Source organism: Sarcophilus harrisii, chromosome 4 (genome assembly GCF_902635505.1).
Source record: "Sarcophilus harrisii chromosome 4, mSarHar1.11, whole genome shotgun sequence".
Lineage (NCBI taxonomy): Eukaryota > Metazoa > Chordata > Mammalia > Dasyuromorphia > Dasyuridae > Sarcophilus > Sarcophilus harrisii.
Window position 1 is genome coordinate 297,293,220 of NC_045429.1, and position 25,475 is coordinate 297,318,694.

At 33.8% G+C, this 25,475-nt stretch overlaps 1 protein-coding gene across 1 annotated transcript in view; it reads right to left on the reverse strand.

The window, feature by feature from the left end:
- Nucleotides 1-25,475, reverse strand: part of DNAH9 (dynein axonemal heavy chain 9) — a 479,597-nt gene that overhangs the window by 347,946 nt on the left and 106,176 nt on the right. The window contains exons 10-11 of the mRNA XM_031965533.1: nt 21,827-21,941; nt 8,932-9,000 (exon numbers count right to left, since the gene is read on the reverse strand). Coding sequence (XP_031821393.1) covers nt 8,932-9,000; nt 21,827-21,941 — 184 coding nt within the window. The remainder of the gene's footprint in view (nt 1-8,931; nt 9,001-21,826; nt 21,942-25,475) is intronic.

The following is a 25,475-nucleotide window of genomic DNA, read 5'->3' on the forward strand; positions in this document are numbered from 1 at the left end:
TTCTTGGAAATGAGATCTTAACAAAGGAATTTGCTGCAAAAATTTGCCTCCTATTTATGCTTTGCTTCTAACATTAGTCACATTTGGTTTTGTTTGAGCAAAATCTTAATTTGATATAATCAAAATTTTCTATTTTATTTTGGATGATTGGCTCCTTATTTAATTAAAAACTCTTCACTATCTAATTTCTTGTTTTTTTTTTTTAATTTGTTTATGCTGTTACCTTTTATATCTATGTCATGAAGCTATTGGGAGATTTTCTTGAAAAACAGTATGAGATATTGATCTATACCTAATTTCTGACAAACCATTTACCACTTTTTGCAGCAAGTTTTTGTTTGTGTCAAATTGTGAGCATTTATCCCACTTGTTGGGGTCATTCATTTTATCAAATATTGGCTACTATGCTCATTTGCTTCTATTTATGATGCATATAACCTGTACTACTGATTAGCTTTATTTCATAATCTATACTAAATCTTTTTGATGATTATTGTCTTGTGGTATAGTTTGAAATTTGGTACTGCTAGGCCCCATCTTCTCAATTTGTTCCTCTACATGAATTTTGCTATTATTTTTTTTTCTAGAAACTAAAGTAATCCTTCAGTAGTTGGATTGGAAGTGGATAAGTAAATCAATTCATGTAGAACTGTCATTATTTTATCACCTCATTTCCTAAGTTATCTTTATATGTTAAAGAGTATTCTATAATAGTATTTATATAGTTCCTGTATATTATTTGAAAAGTAGACTTCCAAATATTTTGAAAGTAGACTTCCAAATATTTTATTCATTTTGTAGTTATTTTAAATGGAATGTCTTTTCTCATCCCTTCTTGATGCATCCTGTTGGTAATAAACAGAAATGTTAATGATTTATTTTATATCCTGCAGCAGCTGAAGTTGTTTCAATTAATTTTTAATTTGACTCTAGGATTCTCTCAGTAAATATATCATCTATAAAAGACAATAATTTTTTCTCTTCTTTTTGATGCTTATTTCCTTAGTTTATTTTTCTTGTTTAATTGCTGGAACTAGTATTTCTAAGCCTTATATAATTAGTAATGGTGATAATGTATGTAATTAAATAGTAATGGTGAAGAACATTATTACTTTACCAGTGATCTTGACACTGTGATGTCAGTGATGACATCTGGATTACCATAATAATGGATAATACTGGTATTTCATTCTAGATTGATAATATTTATCATCTTAAGAAAAGATACGTTTATTTTTACTGGTTCTATGTTTTTTTTTTAAAATACAAGTATGCCATGTCTTTTTAAAAGCTTTTTTTCTGTACCTACACAAAAGGCTTTAAAATTTCTGCATGTTTCAACAAAAAATGTGTTGTCAATGTGTATGCTCCATAAATTTCTACTTAATAAACTGAAGTGCCTCCTTACTATTTTCAAAATCAAATATAAACTTCTCTGTTTAAAAGTTTTCACAATCAGACATTTTCCTATCTTTATGACTTTATTAACCCTTAATTCCATCCTTATATACTATGGTATAGGCAGTCAGACAGTTTGTCAACAAGTACTTATTACCTGTCTACTATGAAACACTGGGACACTGTGTTAAGTCCAGTCCACCTAGACTATGGGCAAAGCATTTAACATTTTTGTCTGTTTCCTCATCTATAAAATGAGGATAATATTGGTACCTATGGTACTGTATAAATGTTATTGTTATTGATTGATAATGGAGAGAGTACTAGACTTATAGTCTATCTATACCTTGTTTCTTTGTCTATACAAAGAGGATATTATCAGAAATTAAGGAAATCATGCAAGTAAAACACTTCCTAAGCTTTAAAGATCTAAATAAATGGCAGTTATTATTATGATGATCATTAATAATGAATAAACTGGGGCGGAACCAAGATGGTGGAGAGGACACACTCTTCATTCTGAGCTCACTTCTACCCTCACTTACTGATTACCAAATTCAGCCTCTGAAATAGTGCTTGACTGGTAGAATCCATGAATATTGGGAGTACAACAAATTACCAGCAGAAGATAATATGAAAGATCGCCAGAAAAGGTCTATGTTGATTGGGTGGGAGGAGGCCAGTGCAGACAGGGAGGCAGAACATAGAGGCTAACGCACTCTGACTGGACCAGGAATGGAGTGCAGTCTCCACAGGTGGAGAATTTGCAGGGAAGACTCTACCACAGATTGGCTACTCTGCTTTGGCTACAAAGCAGTAGATCAGCAGAGAAGTTGCACAAGTGCCAAAAGTAGAGTGTACCCCAAAACACCAGAATTTAACAGGACCTGGTCACACCCACCCAATACAGGGAGTGATTCAACATGGACCACAGCACAGCTGTGCAGCCACATTTCACAGCTTGGGGCTCTGCCCAGTGCAGTCACACTTCACAGCACAGGGAGAGGGGGGCTCTGACCAGGGTAGTCACACTTCTGCACAGAGGGGCTTTGCCTAGGGCAGTGGCACTTCTGCTGTGTAGGCTTTGCCCAGGGCAGTAGCATTTCCATAGCAAGGGCTCTTCCCAGGGCAGTAGCACTTCTGCTGCTTGGGATATGCTCAGGGCAGTAGTACTTCCACAGCATGGGGATCTTCCCAGGGCAGTGTCACTTCTGCTGGGTGGGGCTCTGGCCAGGGCACTTCCACTGCTCAGCAGTTCTTTTGCAGCCCATTAGCAGGACAGCTACTGTCCATCTGTCCCTGTTCTATAGAGGAAGCGGGTAATCTCCTTGCCCTGAAGGCAGACCCCAAGGGCTTTTAGAAAAATGAGTAAAAAAGCAAAGCAAACTCTAACTATAGATAGCTTCTATACAGAAAGAGAGCAGATTTCCAACCCTGAGGAGACAAACAGCAGTCTCCAAACAAAACCTCAAAGGGAGATATAGTCTGGTCCCCATCACACAAGGCTCTCCTAGAATAAATTATAAAAGATCTTAAAAGAGAGCTAGAAGAAAAATGGGGAAAGGAAAGAGAAGCTCTGCAAGAGAGTATATAAAAGGCATATAATTAATTAAAAGAAAAATTGGATAAAGTGGAAAAGAAAACAACTTCTTGAAATATGAATTGGAAAAGGTAAAGAACTCCCAGAAAAGTAGGATTTGTGAATTGGAAAAAGAAAATAACCCATTAAAAATTAATGAAATGGGAAAAAAAATCCATAGAGCAAAACAACTCATTTAAAAACTCAATTGGACATATACTAAAAGAAGTAAAAAAAAAAAGGTAATAAAGAAAAATGAGAACTTAACAAAAAGAAATGAATGATTTGTTGAGACATCAAGAATCAGTCAAGCAAAACAAACAAACAAAAAACTTTAAAATAGAAAAAAATGTTAAATATCGACTTGGAAAAACAACAGACCTGGAAAATAGATCTAGGAGAGATAATTTGAAGATTATTGGACTTCCTGAAAATTATGATGAAAAAAGAGCCTAGACAGTATTTTACAGAAAATCATCAAAAATAACTGTTCAGAAGTAATAGAAACAGAAGGTAAAACAGGCATTGAAAGAATTCACTGAACACCTTCTGAAAGAGACCCTAAAATAAAAACTGCAAGGAATATTGTGACTACATTTCAGATCTATTAGACTAAGGGAAAATTATTATAAGCAGCCAAAAAAAAAATTTCAAATACCGGGGAGCCACAATAAGGATCACTCAGGATCTAGCAGCTTCCACATTAAAGGAACGAAGGGTCTGGAATCTGATATTCTGAAAGGCAAAAGAACTTGGAATGCAGCCAAGAGTAAACTACCCAGTTAAGCTGAGCATTTTCTTCCAGGGAAGAAGATGGACATTCAATGAAACAGGTGAATTTTATTTATTTCTAATGAAAAAAACAGAGCAAAACAAAAAAAAATTGAGCTCCAAATATAGGACTCAAGAGAAGCATAAAAGATAAAAAGAACTCTTGAGAACTGTATTTCTGTAATGGACATACATAAAGAGAGCATGTATAATTAGATTTTATTGTTATAATACAAAAAAGGGAATAAGAAGTGGAAAGGTGATTGTATCAGAAACAGGGAAAAGGGGAGAAAAAAAGAGGGAAATTACATCCCATGAAAAGGCAAAGGAAACCTATCATGTCTGAGGGAATTAAGCAAGGGGGGAAGGAACATTGTGTGACTCTTACTCTCCTCAGATTTGGCTCAGAGAGAAAATATTAGATATATTTGGTTTACAGAGAAACTTCTTTCACCTCATTAAGAAGTGGAAGAGAAATAAAGGAAAAGGAAAAGGAAAAGAGTAGGTTAAATAGAAGAGAATACAGAAAAAATAAGCAAAAGGTATAAGGGAAGCAACTCCAAGGGGGTGGGAGGGATTCAAAAGAGGGAGATCTGAGTGAGGCAAGTGGTACCATAAGTTTAATACTGGGGAGGGGAGTAAGAGGAGAAAGAAAAAGAAAAGCATAATCTGGGGATAATAAGATGGCAGGAAATAGAGAATTACTAGTTTAACCATAAGTGTGAATGGGATGAACTTTCCCATAAAGCAGAGGTGGATAGCAGACTGGATCAAAAGCCAGAATCCTACAATATGTTGTTTACAGGAAACACACTTGAAGCAGGGCGATACATATAGAATAAAGGTAAAAGGCTGGAACAGAATCTATTATACTTCAGGTGAAGTAAAAAAAGCAGGGGTTGCCATTCTTATCTCAGATCAAGCAAAAGCAAAAATTGATCTGATTAAAAGAGATAAAGAAGGAAACTATATCTTGGTAAAGGGTAACATAGACAATGAAGCAATATCAATACTAAACATATGCACCAAGTGGTATAACATCTAAATTTGTAAAGAAGTTAAGAGAATTGCAAGAATAAATAGACAAAAAAAGTATAATAGTGGGAGATCTCAACCTTGGACTCTCAGAATTAGATAAATCAAGTCACAAAACAAATAAGAAATAAGTTGAAGAGGTAAATAGAATATTAGAAAAGTTAGATATGATAAATCTCTGGAGAAAATTTAATGGAGACTGAAAGGAGTATACTTTCTTCTTCGCAGTTCATGGATCCTGTACAAAAATTGACCATATATTAGGATATGAAGACCTCAATATTAAATATAGAAAGGCAGAAATAATAAATGCATTCTTTTCAGATCACAATGCAATAAAAACTACATTCAACAAAAAGCTAGGGGTAAATAGACCAAAAAGTAATTGAAAACTAAATAATCTCAACTTAAAGAATGAATGGGTGAAACAGCAAATCATGGACACAATTAATAATTTCACACAAGAAAATGACAACAATGAGATAATATATAAAAAAATTTGTGGGATGTAGCCAAAGTGGTAATAAGAGGAAATTTAAATGTCTAGAGGCTTACTTGAATAAAATAGATCAAGGGAAGATCAATGAATTGGGCCTGCAAGTTAAAAAGCTAGAAAAAGATCAAATTAAAAACTCCCAATTAAATATTAAACTTGAAATTCTAAAATTAAAAGGACAAATTAAGAAAATTAAAATAAAAAAGTATTTAATTAATAAATAAAACTAAGAGTTGGTTTTATAAAAACAAAATAGATAAACCTTTGTAAATTTGATTAGAAAAAAAAAACAGAAAAATCAAATTGTCAATCTTAAAAATGAAAAGGGAGAACTTTCCACCATTGAAGAGGAATTTAGAATAATAATTAGGAGTTACTTTGCCCAACTTTTTGCCAATAAATTTGATAACCTAAGTGAAATGGCTGACTGGATGACTACCTTCAAAAATATAGGCTTCCCAGATTAACAGAGGAGGAAGTAAATTTCTTAAATATTCCCATTTTAGAAAAACAAGTAGAATAAGCTATTATTCAACTTCCTAAGAAAACATCCCCAGGACCAGATGGATTTACATGGGAATTCTGCCAAATTTTTAAACATTTAAAGAACAATTTACTCCAATGTTATATAAACTATTTGAAAAAATAGAGAATGAAGAACTCCTTCCAAATTCCTTTTATTACACAGACATGGTACTGATACCTAAACCAGGTAGGATGTAAACAGAGAAAGAAAATTATAGACCAATCTGATCTAATGAATATTGATGCCAAAATCTTAAATAAAATATTAGCAAAAAGATTAGAGAAAATCATCCCCAGAATACTACACCATGATCAAGTAGGACTTATACCAGAAATGCAGGGCTGGTTCAATATTAGGAAAATCATTAGCATAATTGTTTTTTTTTTATCAATAACCAAATTAACAAAAACCATATGATCATTTCAATAGATGCAGAAAAATCATTTGATAAAATCCAACATCCATTCCTATTAAAAACACTTGAGAGTATAAGAATAAATGAACTTTTCCTTAAAATAGTCAGTAGCATCTATTTAAAATCATCAGTAAGAATCATATGCAATGGGGATAAACTGGAACCATTCCCAGTAAGATCAGGAGTGAAACAAAGTTGCCCACTATCACCATTACTATTCAATATTATATTAGAAATGCTAGCTTTGGCAATAAGAGTTGAGAAAGAGATTAAAGGAATTAGAGTAGGCAATGAGGAAACCAAATTATCACTCCTTTGCAGATGATATTGATGGTATACTTTCAGAACCTCAGAAATTCTACTAAAAAGCTATTAGAAATAATCCACAACTTTAACAAAGTTGCAGGATACAAACTAAATCTACATAAGTCATCAGCATTTTTATACATCACTTACAAAATTCAACAAGAGATACAAAGAGAAATTTCATTTAAAATAACTGCCTATAGTAGAAAATATTTGAGAATCTATCTGCCAAGGAAAAGCCAGGAACTATATGAGCAAAACTACAAAACACTTTCCACACAAATAAAATCAGATGTAACTAATTGGAAAAATATTAAGTGCTGTTGATAGGTCAAGCAAATATAATGATGACAATATTACCTAAAATAATCTATTTATTTAGTGCTATACCAATCAGACTCCCAAAAAAGTATTTTAATGACCTAGAAAAAATAACAACAAAATTCATCTGGAAGAACAAAAGGTCAAGACTTTCAAGGGAACTAATGAAAAAAAATCAAAATGAAGGTGGCCTAGCCATACCAGATCTAAAACTATATTAAAAAGCAGCAATTACCAAAACCATCTGGTATTGGATAAGAAATAGACTAGGTGATCAGTGGAATATGTTAAATTTTCAGGACAAAACAATCAATAACTTTAATAATATAGTGTTTGACAAACCCAAACACCCCACCCAGGTTGCAGATAAGAATTCACTATTTTACAAAAAGTGCTGGGAAAATTGACCCGCACTTAATTATATACCAAGATAAGGTCAAAATGGGTTCATGATATAGACATAAAGAAAGAGATTATAAATAAATTAGATGAAGATAGGATAGTTTACCTTTCAGACCTGTGGAGGAGGAAGGAATTTGTGACTGAAGAACTAAAGATCATTATTGATCACAAAAGAGAAAATTTTTATTATATCAAATTAAAAACTTTTTGTACAAACAAAACTAATGCAGACAAGATTAGAAGGGAAGCAATAAACTGGGAAAACATTTTTTTACAATTAGGGGTTTGGGGATAAAGACCTCATTTCCAAAATATATAATTGACTCTAATTTATAAGAAATCAAGCCATTCTCCAATTGATAAATGGTCAAAGGATATGAACAGACAATTTTTGGATAGAGAAATGGAAATTATTTCCAGCCATATGAAAGATGCCCCAAGGCATTATTAATCAGAAAAATGCAAATTAAGACAACTCTGAGATACTACTACACCTCTCAGCTTGGCTAAGATGATAAGAAAAAATAATGATGAATGTTGAAGGGGATGTGGGAAAACTGGGACACTGATACATTGTTGGTGGAATTGTGAATGCATCCAGCTCAAAAGTTATCAAATTGTGCATACCCTTTGATCCAGCAGTGTTACTACTGGACTTATGTTCCAAAAGATATCTTACAGAAGGGAAAAGGACTTGTATGTGCAAAAATGTTTGTGGTAGCCCTTTTTGTAGTGGCTAGAAACTGGAAAATGAAAGAATGCCCATCAATTGGAGAATGGCTGAAGAAATTGTGGAATATGAATGTTATGGAATATTATTGTTCTTTAAGAAATGACCAGCAGGAGGATTTCAGAAAGGTTTGTAGAGACTTACATGAACTGATGCTGAATGAAATGAACAGGACTAGGAGATCATTATATACTTCAACAGCAATAGTATATGATAATCAATTCTGATGGACATGGCTTTCTTTAACAATGAGATGAACCAAACCAGTTCTGTTTGTTCAATAATGAAGAGAACCAGCTATACCCAGTGAAAGAACTCTGGGAAAAGAGTGTGAACCACAACATAGTATTTCCACTCCCTTTGTTTTTGTCCATTTACATTTTTGATTTCCTTCTCAGGCTAATTTTACCTTATTTCTAAGTCTGATTTTTCTCGTGCAGCAAAATAACTGTATGTGTGTGTGTATATATATATATATATATATATATATATATATATATAATGTTGTATTTAACATATGCTTTAACATATTTAATATGTATTGGTCTAGCTTCCATCTAGGGGAGGGTGTGAGGGGAAGGAGAGGAAAAGTTGGAATAAAAATTTTGCAAGGGTCAGTGCTGAAAAATTACCCATGCATAAATAAATTTTGTAAATAAAAAACTATAATAAAAAATGAATAAAGCATTTTAGCATCATAAAATAGTTTAACATTCCAGGCTTGCTGAAATTTGTTATAAAACCAGCAACAACAGGAGAATTACATAGTTTAGAAAATAATGTGAACAGCTGAGCATGGCAGTGGACATCTATAATCCTTAATAGGCTTTTGTGGTTGCTTATTTCTCCTCAAAGAGGAACCAAATGATGTCATTATATTGTAGTCAATGTACTGTGTATCCCAGTAGCTGAAAAATAAAAGAGAGAATAACTAGTCATATAATTTACTTACTTTTCCAGTAACTGAAACATGTCTTCATACTTTTGTAGCATCTCTTTACCTTCAGAGGCCTCCATACAACTAGTAAAAACAGATAAGAAGAAGAAACAGCATCTGATTAGTGAAGTTGAAACAATGTTTATGAACCAAAATGACATCTTTAAAAGGATTAGTGAATGAAAGAATTGCTTTAAATATTACATTTCATAAATTTTTCAAGTAAATTAGCTCTCTATCATTTGCACCTCCAGAGATAACCACCACATATTATTTGTGGTTTTGTAGCCGTTCTGATACTTCTAAATTAGTAGTCTAACTATATTTTCCAAGTGGGGATGTGAGCTCATGACTCAGACTATAATCCCAATTACATGAGAAAAACCTATCATGCATAGTCAATAGGGCTACCAATCAACAAATCCATAAATCAAACTCACATTTATATAATACTTTATGCTTTGCTATAACACTTCATTTAAGATGAACCTTGACAGGTAGATGTACAAGTATTTTACAGATGAAGAAACTAAAGTTCAGGAAAGTTACAAGATTTACTCTTCTCTACATAATTATCTAAATATCTGATCTGTCCTCTGAATAGTCTCCTATCTCCTGACTCTATGTCCCAGTTCTATTTGAACATTATTATTTTTACAGATATATTATTTGTATCAAATGAATGTTCCTCATCTCAGGAGGTGAAGCCAATAGGGCACAAATTTCTTTCTGACCTTCTCCTACAACCCTCAGACTAATTAGCAAATGCAGCCCCTGAATTAGTTCAGGACTGGCAGAATCCATAAATAAGGGGAGTGCAACAAATTAACAGCAGAAGAGAATTTCAAATATCATCAGAAAAAGTCTGTTTCAATCGGACATGGAGGGAGGTGGGCCATGTGCAAGCAGGCTGAGCACAAATTCCAGTGTAGCTGTACAGACCCGGGGCTGTGGGAGCTCCCCATGATGGAGAATCTACGTGGAAGAACATCAATAAATGCAGAAAAAGCATTTGATTAAATCCAACATCCCTTCCTATTAAAACACTTGAGAGTATAGGAATAAATGGAATTTTCCTTAAAATAGTCAGTAGCATCTATTTAAAACCATCAGCAAGCATCATACATAATGGGGATAAACTGGAACCATTCCCAATAAGATCAGGGGTGAAACAAGGTTGCCCACTATCACCATTACTATTCAATATTGTATTAGAAATGCTAGCTTTGGCAATAAGAGAAAAAAAAATGAGATTAAAGAAATTAGAGTAGGAAACCAAATTGTCACGATCCATAACTTTAGAATCCACATAAATCCTCAGCATTTTTACACATCACTAACAAAATCCAACAACAAGAGATGAAAAGAGAAATTCTATTTAAAATAACTGTTGATAGTATAAAATATTTGAGAATATGTCTGCCACAGGAAAGTCAGGAACTATATAAACAAAACTACCAGACACTTTCCACACAAATAAAGTCAGATCTAAACAACTGGAAAAATACCAGCTTTTAGGATAAGAATTCACTATTCAACAAAAATTGAAGGGAAAATTATAAACTAGTATGGCAGAAACTAGGCATTGACCCACACCTAACACTGAACACCAAGCAAAGGTCAAAATGGGTTCATGATCTACACATAAAGAATGGTATTTAAAACAAATTAGAAGAACGTAGTATAGTTTACTTCTCAGATATGTAGAAGAGGAAGGAATTTTTGACCAAAGAACTAGAGATCATTATTGATCACAAAATAGATATTTTTGATTATATTGTTAAAAAGTTTTTATACAAACAAAATTAATGCAGACAAGATTAGAAGGGAAGAATAAATTGGGGAAACATTTTAATATTCAAACGTTCTGATAAAGGCCTCATTTCTTAAATATAGAGAGAATTGGCTCAAATTTATAAGAATTCAAGCCATTCTCTAATTTATAAATGGTCAAAGGATATGCACAATTTTCAGATGAAGAAATTGAAACTATTTTTAGTCATATGAAAAGGTGCTCTGAATCACTATTTATCAGAGAAATGAAAATTAAGGCAACTCTGAGATACCACTACACATATCTCAGTTTGGCTAAGATGACAGGAAAAGATAATGACAAATATTGGAGGGAATATGGGAAGCTAGGACACTGATGCATTGTTGGTGGAACTGTGTAAATGGATCCAACCATTCTGGAGAGCAATTTGGAATTATGCTTAAAAACTTATCAACCTGAACATACCATTTTGACCCAGCAGTGTTTCTACTGGCTTATATCCCAAAGAGATCTTAAAGGAGGGAAAAGAATCCACATGTGCAAAAATGTTTGTGGCAGCCCTTTTTGTAGTAGTAAGAAACTGGAAACTGAATGGATATTCATCAATGGAAGAATGGCTGAATAAATTATGGTATATAAATGTTATGGAATATTATTGTTCTGTAATGACTAGCAGGATGATTTCAGAGAAGTCTGGAGAGACTTACATGAACTGATGCTAACTGAAATGAGCAGAACCAAGAAATCATTATATATGACAAAAATAATACTATATGACAATCAATTCTGATGGACATGGCTCTCCTTGACAATGAGATGTTTCAAACCAATTCCAATTGTTCAGTTATGAAGAGAGCCATCTACAACCAAAGAGATGACTATGGGAGCTGAGTGTGGACCTCAACATAGCATTCTCACTCTTTCTATTGTTGTTTGATTACATTTTGTTTTCTTTCCCAATCTTTTTACTTCTTGATCCAATTTTTCTTGTGCAGCAAGATAACTGTATAAATATGTATACATATATTGGATTTAACTATATTTTACCATATTTAACATGTATTGGACTATCTGCCATCTAGGGGAGGGAGTGGGGGGAAGCAAGGGATAATTTGGAACAGAAGGTTTTGCAATTTTGTTGAAAAATTACCCATGCATATGTTTTGTAAATAAAAAGCTTTAATTAAAAACAAATTTAAACTAAAATTAAAGATACATAATTTCATGTTGAAGCTATAAACAACAGGTTTCCAACATGGCATCACTTGGGCAGTGAACCTGCATCTTTGCTCTAATATGAGCCTTGTGGCCAAATAAAGCATATTTCTAATACATCACCAAGGTAAATAAAATTTTTGTGATCTTGGGCAAGTCATTTAACCTCCAAGGACCTCAGTTTTTCCTGCTATAAAAAGAATATGTTGAACTATATACACTCCATTGGTCTCTTTCAGCTTAATTGAGATGAAAGGTAGAATTGTATTATTAGCATGCATACTGTCAGTTGTTTTCCTTGAAGTGACAGGCTTACTTCATTAATTTTTAAGAAAATGCCTGTCAAAAATACAGGAATGAGTAATGAGATTGTCAGTCATTTTTACAATTAAAAATGGTGTTCCATGAAAAACAGTGCCTAGTTTAACTTGAAACTCAATTGCTTTCAAGACTTTAATACTTCAGCAGGTAACAGAAGTATCTCAGGTATACTTCCTCTTTGATTACAAAGAATATTAAAAAGGTGCATACTCAAGACATGGAATTCTATAAAAGTGAATGATTTTTATTGCTTCATCAAGGACTTTCTTAGATAAAATTGGCATTAAAAAACTGTGGATGAATTTAGACAGGACAATGATTATTAATATAATTTAGTGCTGTTGTGATACTGGCACTGTGCCTCCTTCTGTTGTTGCAGCATTAACATAATTGTTGCTATTGCTCCATTGTTTTTAGTCTTGTCTGATTCTTCATGAACCCATTTGGTCTTTTCTTGGCTCATTTCACAGCCCATTTTACAGATGAATAAACTAAGGCAAACAGGGTTAAGTGACTTGCTCAGAATCACATAGCTAAGTATCTGAGGCCAGATTTAAACTTAGGAATTGAAATTTTAATCATGAAACTAATCATGATATTAAAAAAATTGTATTCCATACTCTATTTCAACATCACTAGTATGCATTGCCAAGCATTCATATAAAAGATTTTCTTTAGTGATTAGTTTGTGTTGGTATTGGATGAATACAAAAAAACAGTGAGTGCATTCACATTTGTAGATTAATTTATTTATAAGACAAAATTGCAATTCTGCAAATAAAATATTAACTTAGTCTGCATGCCTGCACATAAAGCTTATTCTCTTCCTCTTCCCTCTTCCTAAATCTTTCATTCATTTGCCAGAGAATGAAACTAAAAAAGACAAAGTACATGTTAATATTATTTTAAAAGTACGCTTGTTTATTCTAGGGGTATCAGGGACTCAAGGGATACTCAGTCCACACTTTGAGAATTGACAGCACAGGAAAATCCTCCAAATTATTACTAGTTATAGATGTTATGATTTAGAGAACCCTAGATAATCAACTAATGTTAATTGAACTGGTCACTTTAGCAAAACAGAACATAAATAAACAATATAAATGATTAGTTTTATGTTTCTTAACAACAAAATATAATGGGAGGACATGAAAAATGAAATTACATTCAAAATAACTACAGAATGTATAAACTATCTTGAATTTAACTATCAAAACACATTCAATACTTAAACATATTCATAAGACAATTTTTAGAGAAATAAAGAAAAATCTCATATAATTGAAAGGGTACTGATGGCTCATGAATGTGGCCTCCCAATATAATAAATTGATACTACCTCAATTAATGCACATATTAAGCATTAAAACAGTAAAACTACCAAGGGATTAATTTGGAGAACAAAATGAAGTAATAACAAAATTAATCTGGAAGAATCAATGATTAAAAATCTCAATGGACAAAATAAAAATAAATATGAAAAAGATTTTAACAGTATCACATCTCAAACTATTTTAAAAAGCAACAATCATTTGGCACTAGTTTAAAAATAGGAAATTGTTATTTGCTAATCACTATTATCAGATTTGGCAAAGACAAATAAGTAACTGAACACAGTGGGATAACTGGAAAGAAGTTATTCAATTCAAATCAGTACCTTTCTTCATATACTAATCACCTCCAAATGGATATAAAACTTAAATGTAAAATATAATTTTACTTAAAATTAGATAAAAAAGCACAAAAATACCTTTTGCAACTATGACTAGGGAAGAATTCTTAACTAAACAATGGTTTGTATTGATCACAGAATATAAAATAAATAATTTCTATTTTATTAAATTGAAAGGTTTGTGTAAAAAAAAAAAACCAATGTAGTCAAAAATTGAAGGGAAAGAATTGTACATATTTAATCTGATTTGAATGCTTGCTGTTTGGAAGGAGAGTGTTGAAGGGAAGGGGAATTTGGATGTTGAAAACTATCTTTATGTGTATTTAGAAAAATAAAATACTATTGAAAAAAATTTTAAAAGAAATAAAAGATCTTTCACTGTATAATTTTAAACTGTTCCTTTTACACATGAGATATCACTTGTTGACAAGGTATTTCAAATGCTTAAATCCATATTAGGTCATTTCCTTTTTCATAACTGCCCAAAATCCCAACTAAAAGCTGTTTCTTCATACACATCTTAAAACAAAATTCTTTTTATATATTCATATTAGACATGAAAACAATTACAACTGTGATGATATCCTGTATAATTTAGCAAATGGTGTTCTTCCTTTAACCTTTTTTTCCCTGCTCTTTTCATCATTTCCTATTCCATAATAAAAGAGCCTTAAAATTATAATGCATTTTACTATGACATTAAATCATTAACTCTTTGAGTTTAGATATACAACACTTTCTGAAGCTAATGTAGTTTTATCAGATCCATATCTTCCTACCTATGACATTAGAAAAGCTTAAGAGACATAATTTCTGGATAGTCATTTTATTAATAATGCCAGAATTTTTAACTAAAGGTCAGTGATACTCTCAAATGCCAAAGACCATTATGTCAAAAGGCTCACAGCTTACATACCTTTGGAAAAGGGGTGATCTGAGAGTAATCAATTTTGATTGGTTAACAGTAAAAAATATTGGCTAATGAAGGAATGAATACTACAATGAGGGGCTGAGAATGATAGATATGTCAAAGAGTAATTCTCACTATACCCAGACCACTCATGGGCAATATACTAAAGGAATTTATTCCTATCCTTGAGCAGAGCACAATGGCTTCCCCAACTGTGTGGTATATGAATAAAATTTTTAAGAAAGCTAATCCAATCTTATTATTAGTTATGTCCTTCCAGAGACTGAATTTCTGAAATGAGTAGTTTACAAAAAGAGGGAAATGGGAATTTCAGGGTCAGGAAACTGCTCAAGCTCTCTCAAGTTTCCTCAAAAACTACAGGAAGCCAAGCCTTTGAATAGAGTCTTCTGGAATGAAACCACTCTCCATGTCAAGATATACTGAACAAACTTCAAGAAAGGTCAGTTCAATGGGGTGAAAAGGGTATTCAGCCTAGGTCAGAAAGAAGCTGGGAAACCCATGATAGGGTTTTAATCACAGCAAATTAGCAACTAAGATTCTCAGTCCTGGCTTAGTAGAGAGCAAATAAAGGGGGAAGCTTCCAGTCCCAACTCAGAGGGAAAACTTTGGGAAACCAGGCTTTTTCCTGAAAAGAAGAGGCAAAGCTACTCCCTCCAAACACAAGGGGTCTCCTGTGATCAAAACCAAGGTTCAGACCTACACAGAAAGCACCACCTATACCCCAGGAGTAGAGCTCCACCTTAAAAGTAAAAAAAGAAAGAAAGAAAGAAAAAGAAATACCAAAAGAATAGGAAGGAAAATGAGCAAGAAACAAAAAGGAATCTTGACCATAGAAAGCTACTATGGTGACAAGCTGGACCAAAACACAACTCAAATGAGTACTGAATGTCCATAGAAGAAATCTCAAAGAGTGAGATAAATTGATCTCAACCTCAACAAGGCTTCTTGGAAATGCTCATAAGACTTCAAAAGGCAAATAAGAGAGGTAGAAGAAAAAATGAGAAAAGAAATAAGAGGTATGCATGAGAAAATCAACAGTTTGGAAAAGGAAGGGAAAAATTGAAGAAAACAACTCCTTAAAAAGTATAATAAACCAAATGGACAAAGATACAGGATCACACACATTATAATCTAGAACAGATCAAATGGAAACTAATGATTTTGTGAAACAGCAAGAATCATTGAAACAAACTAAAAAAAAAAAAAATGAAAAAATGGAAGAAAATGTGAAATACCTCACTAGAAAAACAGTCAATCTAGAAAATAGATTCAGAAGAGTCAATTTTAAAATGATTGGCCTACCTGACAAGCATGAACAACAACAACAAAAAAGCCTGAAGGGCATTCTATAAGAGGTCATGAAGGAAAATTGCCCCAATAGTTTAGAAACAGAGAGGGAAATACTCAGTGAAAGAATTTATCCATCATTTCTGTAAAGAGATCCCACAGGAAAACCCCAAGGAACATTATTGCAAAACTACAAAACTATAATCTCAAAGAAAAAATACTGCCAGAGCAAAACAATTCAAATAACAAGGAGTAACAGTCAGGATTACTAAGGATCTGGTAGCTTCTACAATAAAGTATTGAAGGGCCTGGAATACCATATTCCAGAAGGCAAAGTTCCTGTGGCTACAACCAAGAATTAATTACTCAGTGAGATTCAACATCATCTTTCAAGGGAGGAGATGGAGCTTCAATGAAGTAAGAGACTTTCAATAATTTCTACTGAACTAAACAGAGAATTTAATTTGCAAACACAGGACTCAAGAGAAGCATAAAAAGATAAAGAGGGGGGAAATAGATATAGATATGTCTGTCTATCATCTATCTATCGATCTATTTATTACTTAAATGATAAATAAATATAAGTATATGTCTATCTATCTGTCTGTCTATCATCTATCTTACTGTTATTTAAATGTTAAATTGTTTATATCCCTAAATGGGAAAATGATATTTGTAACTCTTGAGAATTGCATCTGCCACTAGGGCAGGCAGATTGGGGCATCACATGGACTGAGAGTGTCTTTGTGAATGGACTCTCATGTGATGACATCAAAGAAGAAGACATGTAAGGGGTGGAAAAAAGTCTATACTGGTAAAATAGGAAAGGGAAGGTATAATGGGAAAATTTGTTTAAAAGAAGAGGTGCAAAAGACCTATTACAATGAAGGAAAAGAAGGGAGAGGAATGAACATTATCTGAAGCTTGGCTTCATCAGTTTTAGCTTTAAGAGGGATAATAATCATTCAGTTAGGTATAGTAATTTATCTAACTTTATAAAGAAGAATGGAAAAGGGAGGAAGAAGATAGAAGGAAGAGCAGAAAAAAACTAGGGGAAAAGGTAAGAAAAGGGAGCAAGGATTGATAGAAGATTAAATGAATGGAGTGGGGTAAAAAACAAAACATTATTAAGAGAGGGGGGAGGTGTGATAAGAGATAAGGTAGTGGGTGGGGTAAGTAAAAAAACTAGTTAAAAAAACTAGCAAAGAGATTACAGCAACTTATCAGTATGATAATACACTGGTACACTATGGTACAGTATGATAATACACTAATAATACCCCAAGTGGGATTTATACCAGGAATGCAGGACTGGTTCAATATTAGGAAAACTGTGCCTCTCCAGGAAACCATACCCAGCTAGCAACATCTGCTTAGCTGCAGGATGTAAGGTCATCTTAACCTGGCTTTGAACGCCTCTTGAACTCACATAAGTGTCAGCCAGCAGACTAGCAAAGATGGAGAAGAATTAGAAATAAGTGTGTTGAGCATATATCATAAATCAGAATGGCAAGGAGATAAAGCTGTCTCTATAAGGAATGCCTAATTTCTATTGGTATACAAAACATTGTCCCTCCATGTACTGGTTGATTTATTTGCTTCATGTTTCCTTAGTAATTTTGTGGTTTTAGAGCTTAAATATAGAGAACACAGATGTAATAAACTTGTCTTGAACACATACATCGACATTTTTCTTTTTTCTTGCTCTCATGGTCTTTACAAGAGCCAATACAGCTTGTCTGTCATTGGCACTTCACAGAAAACTATTGCATAATTGACTATGTCAATAACCAAACTAACAAAAACCATATAATTATCTTAATAGAAGCAGAAAAAGCATTTGATAAAATCCACCATCCATTCCTATTAAAAACACTAGAGAACATAGAATAAATGGAGTTTTCCTTAAAATGATCATCAACATCTGTGTGAAACCATCAGCAAGCATCATATGCAACAAGGACAACTAGAACCATTCCTAATAAGATCAGGAGTGAAACAAATTTGCCCACTTCACCATTACTATACAGTATTATATTAGAAATGTTAGTTTTGGCAATAAGGAGAAGGAAAAGAGATCAAAGAAATTAGAGTAGGTAATGAGGAAACCAAATTAACACTCTTTGCAGATGATATGATAGTATACTTAGAGATCCCTAGAGAATCAACTAAAAAAAATTAGAAATAATCCACAACTTTAGGAAAGTTTCAGGGTGCAAAATAAATCCACATAAATCAGCTTTTTTTATATATTACCAAGTCTAAGCAGCAAAAAATACAAAGAGAAATTACATTTAAAATAACTTTTGATAATATAAAATATTTGGGCATCTACCTGCCAACGCAAAGTCAGGAACTATATAAACACAACTACAAAACACTTTCTACACAAATTAAGTCAGATCTAAAGAACTGGACAAATATCAAGTGCTCTTGGATAGGCCAAGTGAATACAATACAAATGACAATACTACCTAAATTAATCTAATTATTTAGTGCTATACCAAAGTCCCCAAAAATTATTTTACAAATCTAGAAAATATAATACCATAGTTCATCTGGAAGAATTAAAGGTCAAGAATTTCAAGGGAATTAATGAAAAAATGCAAATGAAGGTGGCCTAGCTGTAGTAGACCTAAAATTATATTATATAGCTGCAGTCATCAAAACCATTTGGCTAAGAAATAGAGTAGTTGATCAGTGGAATAGGTTAGATTCACAGGCAAAATAGTCAATGTCTATAGCAATCTAGTGTTTTTCAAACCCCAAAACCCCAGCTTTTGGCATAAGAACTCACAACTTGACAAAAACTGCTGAGAAAATTGGAAAGTAGTATGGCAGAAAGTAAACACTGACCCACACCTAACACAGTATACCAAAATAAGGTCGAAATGGGTTCATGATTTAGACATGAATTATATTATAAATAAATTAAAAAAACATAGGATGGCTTATCTCTCAGATCTGTGGAGGAAGAAATTTGCAATTAAAGGAGAACTGGAGATCATTACTGATCATAAAATTGATTATTTTGATTTTATTAAGTTAAAAAGATTTTGTTCAGATAAAACTAAGGACAAAATCAGAAGAGAAGCAATAAATGGGCAAAACACATTTCATTTAAGGGTTCTGATAAACGCCTCATTTCTAAAATATATAGAGAATTTATTCAAATTTTTAAGAATTCAAGCCATTCTCCATTTGATAAATGCTCAAAAGATATGAACAGACAAGATCATTGTACATGGAAACAAGAGTATACAATGATCAATTCTGATGGACATGGCTCTCTCTCTTTAACAATGAGATGTTTCAGACCATGTGATGAAGAGAGCCATCTACATCCAGAGAAAGGACTGTGGAAACTGACTGTGGTTAACAACATAGCATTTTCACTGTTTTTGCTGGGGTTTTTTGTATTTTATTTTCTTTCTCATTTTTTCCAGTTTGATTTGATTTTCTTGTGCAGCAAGATAATTGTATAAATATGTATGTATATATTGGATTTAACATATTTCTACCATGTTTAACACATATTGGACTACTTGCCATTTAGGGAAAGGGACAAGGAAAAAACTGGAACACAAGGTTTTGCAAGGGTTAATGTCGAAGAATTATCCATGCATATGTTTTGAAAAATGAAAAAGCTTTAATAAAAAAAAAAGATGCAATGACAAAAAAACAACAACAAAAAGAGGGGAATTTTGGATCTATATAATCATTTATCTCATCTCTTCTCCGTGGGAACAATATGAACATTAAAAAGTTTGCTTATCTTGGTATCCAAATCATTGTCAACATACTAATTTAGTAATTTCATTAAAAAAGAAAATGAAGCTAGTCTGTCACAACCTGTTCCTCATGAAACTATGTTGGTTTTTTGTAGTCACTGCTTTCTTTTCTAAATATTTACCAACTATATCTTTTATCTTTGTGGAAACATCCAAAAAATTAAAGTTAAGCTTCAAGGATCTATAGCAATTTTCTTTTCTTTTTATCATTTTGAAAATCAAGACAACATTGCTTTTTAGTTTAATTTTTGCCAATAATCAAAGTCAAACTTCTTAGTCTGTGAGTTCACAGATTTTATTCTCTTTCATTTTTAGATGACTGGCATATTTGCTTTTCTCAGGATACCTCTTCAGTTCTCTCAGTGAAGCTAGGATTTCTTTCAATAGTCAGAAATGTAGATCATCTGGACCTGGTTATTTGAAAAAGGGGAGGGAGAAACAGGGAGCAAGAGAGAGAGTGATGGGGTAAACCCCGAAACTATGTTTGACTTTTGGGGTGAGTCCTGAAACTCCCCTGACAGGTACCACCCTTGGGGCAATTAAGTAGTTTAATTCAGATTGGCCCAGGTCCACTCCCTACTTAGTCAAACTTAAGTGGTCTCATTTAGCCGGAGATCTGGACCTGATTTTTCAATTAAGTAGCTGTCTGTCCCTGCTATTGAGCTGAAAATTAGTCTAGGACCACTCCTATTTAGCTTGAACTTAAGTGATCTTATTCAACTGGGAATCTATACCTAGAGGCAATGACAACATTTAAGTAACTTCATTCAATTGAAACTTCAGTCTCAGATTTCCTATTAAAGGGCAATTTTGGGCTCATTTCTTTGCAGAGACCCAAAAGCAGGACCACACCTTGTCAAGGAATCTCTCTCCTTGGTATAGCTGCCTGTCAGGACCTCTACCCACTCTGAAGATATTCTCTTCTCTGTGTTAAAACCTCTGTTTCCCTCTCTGCCAGGACTTCTCTGCTAGGACCTTTATCTCTCTGCCAGGACTGACTTCTCAGTGCCAATAAACTTCCTTTTTGCCAGTCTAATATTTCAGTTCATGAATTCTTTTACATTGACCTGTGCACTTCAACTCTGCACTGCCACTAACTGCATCATTTGATTCCCTAACTACATAGTGAGAGAGACAGACATAGATACACTGAGAGAGAGAGAGAGAGAGAGAGAGACAGAGAGAGAGACAGAGAGAGAAAAACAGATACAGAGACAAAGGGAGACAGAGACAGAAACAGAGACTGATTTAGAGAGAGACACAGACAGAAATAGAAACAGAGTGATAGAAAGACAGAGAGAGACACAGAAAGGAGACACAGAGAATAAGAGACAGATAGAGACAAACAAAGACAGAGACAGAGAGAGAGAAAGAGAAGGGAAGAGACAGAGACAGAGAGACAGTTCAGAGTACCTGAAACACGGGAGTGATCACTCTATCTGGGGAGAGTTTACATACTTGTAACTGTTGAATTGGGGAGATAGCTCACAGAGGGTATTAAAATTGAATATCTCATTGTGGCTAGAATGAGTCCTTATTCAACTTCATCTTCTTCCTCAATTATTTGGATAAAATATCATCCCTAAGAATCTGTAGGGCAGGGCAGAAATATGTGTGGGAGAAAAAAAGGAGTAAAGCCAAGAAAATCCTCAGATAAAATTTAACTCATCTTCTTCTAAAAATTGAGACAGTATTATAGTGAGGAAAAAGATAATGTTAATTAAATATCTATATCATCTGATCTCAAGTTAATCTTTAAGTATATCAACATCATTAATGTTTCAGCAAAGGTGAATATTGGTAAAAATGACAAAAGATGATTTTTGTATAGCAGGTGAGTTACACTTCCACAACACTGAAAGTTCATAAAACAATATAATATCTAAAGAAAAAACAAAGCCTTGCCCTAAGGTACTCACGGGTGACTGATATGTCTCAAGTTATTGAATGAAACTTCAATTCGTTCCCTGAGTTCTTGAGCCCAGCAGAGACCATCAGCTACTGCTGGCATGTTCTTGTGTGATTGGGAAAATCCTAAAGAAACAAAAAAATACAGCTTAAACCAAAGATCTAGAAGTCATTTCATTACTCTGTCACCTGCAATGTATATACCCAAGAACTCAACATTTCACTTTTTAGTTCATTTATTTTCCATGATCCAAAATTACCCTGGAGAGAAATAGCAATGAAGAAAGTTTGATACATTCTGCTGAAAGATAATTCATGACATGGACTTGTTGTTTAGCCATTTCAGCCATATTCAACTTTTTGTGACCTCATTTGGAGTTTTCTTGGCAAAGACACTAGAATAGTTTGCCATTTCCTTCTCCAGGAGGCAAATTAGGTCTCATTATTTTCCCAGAGTCACACAGTTACCAAGTATCTGAGGGCAAATTTCAACTCAAAAAAGATATCTGAATTGTTCTGACATTGTTGATCACTCTTTTGACCTTGACATTCTCTTCTCTCTAGGTTTTCAGGACACCACTCTCTCCTACTTCTCTTCCAATCTTTTACACTATTCTTTTTCAAGGTCCTTTGCTGGATCTTCTTAAAATCACTCTCCATAAACATGGAGTATCCTAGCATTCTGTCCTAAGTTCTTTTTCCTTCTCCTAAACTATGTACTTGATAATCTCATCAATTCCCAAGAATTTAATTACCATTTCTATGCTAATGATTCCCAAATCTAACTATACTACCCTAATGTTTCTACAGACCTACACTCCTGAATTTCCAATTGCCCTCCAGATATCTCAGTTGGAATGTCCTGTAGGAACCTTAAATTCAATATGTCCAAAACAGAAATCATTGTTTCCCCACTCTCTACTTCCTTATTACTGTCAGACTCAAAATCTGTGTCATCCTTGATTCCTTATTATCTCTCATCCTCTTTATATGATTGATTTTACCTTTATAATATCTCTTAAGTATGTCTGTTCTCTTCTCTGATATTTCTATTGTCCTCTCAAGTATCCCTCTGTTCCAATACATCCAGCATGTGGTTTAGTTACTAAAGTCATTTCCTTAAAGCATAGGTCTAACCATGACACCTGCTGCTCAATAAATTCCAATGGCTTCCTATCGCCTCCAGCATCAATACAGTATTTTCTACATGGTATTCAACACCTTCATAACTTAGTCCCTTTTTACTTTTCTAATCTTTTTGTACATTGCTCTCTGACAGGTAACTTCAATCCAGTGACAGACATCCTGGCTGTTCCATGAATAATACACTACATTTCTCAGTTTTGCACATTTTCTCCCTTATACCTCTAATGCTTTCCCTCTTTACCTTTGCTTATTGGCTTCCCTGGCTTCAGATATCTTTCTTGAATGTAGTTTATTTGCTTGCATATTGTCTTTTAACAATAAACTGTAAGCACCTTAAGAGCAGGGAACTTCCTTCTACCTCTTCTTGTGTCTTCAAGCTTACACAGTGCCTAGTGAATTACTAGACATTTAATAGGTAAGTATTTATTGACTGACTGAGTATAATGACTTTTGGAGTCATTTCTTTTTTTTAATTAACAAAAGTCATTTATTTTCATATCTCAGAAAAACAGTTGACTCATTTATTTGAATTGATTATCCAGTTTTTGCATTATCCAGTCAGTTTTGCAGTCTCCCCTCCCCCAATTTTTTTCTGTAGTCCATTTCATTTCAACTTAGTATTCACCTATTGGGGGCCTATTATGTGCCAGGCATTTTGCTGGGGTTAGAAAGGCAAAAATGTCCTCAAGTAAATTACCCTTTCCTTCCTCAGTAGTTAGCCGGATTTTAAGCCTATTTATTATACTGTCTGAAATAAATGAGAAGGAATTGAATGGAATCAGGAGAAGATTTCTCAAAACATCTGCGAGATGGAATGGATTAGACCCTAGGCCTAAATTTTGGGAAGTTCTGTGACTCCTATTCTCAGAGGTCTGTAGGAAGAAAAAGTCAGACCCTAAGTCTAAGCTTCAGGAAGTTAATTGACCCATAGGAAGTAGACAACATTGCTGACCATCTTTTCAGTCCATCCAATGAACACAAGTCTTTTGTTATTTAACCAATATTTCTGGCTCACTAAGCCAGGCACAATCTTGGGAGATAGGAGATGAAGGGCTCTGGGTCTACTCAGTTGGTGTGCTGGGATCTCTCTTTGTAAAATCCAAATAAATGCTACTTGTTTGTATTTGAAGATACCTCTGAGTAGTCAGTTGGGTAAGGGGATCTAGCACCCGTTCCACACAAATGTTCTTTAATTCTGATCATTTCCTAGAAATAATATGGTCTAGAAGGAGGAACAATTGGTTAAAATGAAAATTCTAGGCTATTATTTGGGATTAGTAGTCTACTTAACATGAATAACTACTTTTTTGCTTATAAAACCCACAGTTAAGTTTCAAGCATAAAAATCAGCTGAGATACAAATCATTCCATTTCTAGCTTGTGCAGTTGTTGGCAGAACCTAAATGTTTTCCTGCTGATAGTGTCATTTTCTTGCTTATAAGCCCATTTTCTTGCTTAAAAGGCTCACTAATGTCCAAGGGATAAAAACGCTTCACTTTTACATTTAAAATTTCAACTCACCTAATCAATGTACTCTTTATTTTTTAGCAAAACAGAACTACTATTCCCTGACCTTGTCCAATACCTTCCTTCCTGCCATATTCTGCATAACCTATCCATTGAGCAATACTGACTTGCTCCACAATTCTACCTGTTGTGACCTTTCTGCCCCTTATGTTGCCTGGAGTCATTTCTTCCTGTCAGAATCCAACCAAAACACCTAGAGGGGCAACTTTTCAAACTTATTTCCCTGATCTCTCCCTTAAGCTCATAAGCCTCTGACCAAAACTGAGTGTAGGTTTCCTGCCAATCACACCTTTGTTGAAAAGGTGGTACAGGCAGCACTGCCACCCTTTGTCTTCTCCAGAAAGAGCAAGGGCTGGGTTGTTGAACCTTTTGCTTCAGCATAAGGGAAGCCTATTTTTCTTAGACACATAAATTGCTGACCAGGCCTAAATTAGGAAGAATTTCCTGCTCTCATTCAAGAAAGCAAGATCTGAGTAATAAAAAAATCTCTTCCTTTTCTTTAGGTTTTTACATCAGTTACTAAAATTAGGACTAAGACCTTTGGCAGCTGTGTTTTCTCAGACAGGACTTCCTTCTCTGAAGAAAGAAAAAGCTATCCCACAACACTTTAATGTCAGGAAATTCTCTTCTCTAGATAACCCTTAGATACATGAATCACTGAGCAGAGCTAGGAATAAGACTCTTAGTTCTAATGTCCATGCCTTTTCTCTCTTCTGATTAAGGTGAGGCTTGTAACTCTAGTAATATGAAGACCTATTGCAAGACACAGACCTGAATTATATCTCTTTTTCACCTACTCTGAGAACCCCTATTGGCTACAAAGAATATTCTTCATTATCTCTAAGGATCTCTGGGCCTTGATATCTGTCCTGACATTCAATTTCCTCATCTGTAAATAGGGATAATAATATCATTTATTTCCCAGCACTGTTGTGTGGATCACAGGAGATATTGTAAAATGTTTAGCATGGTGCTTGGAAGCTATTA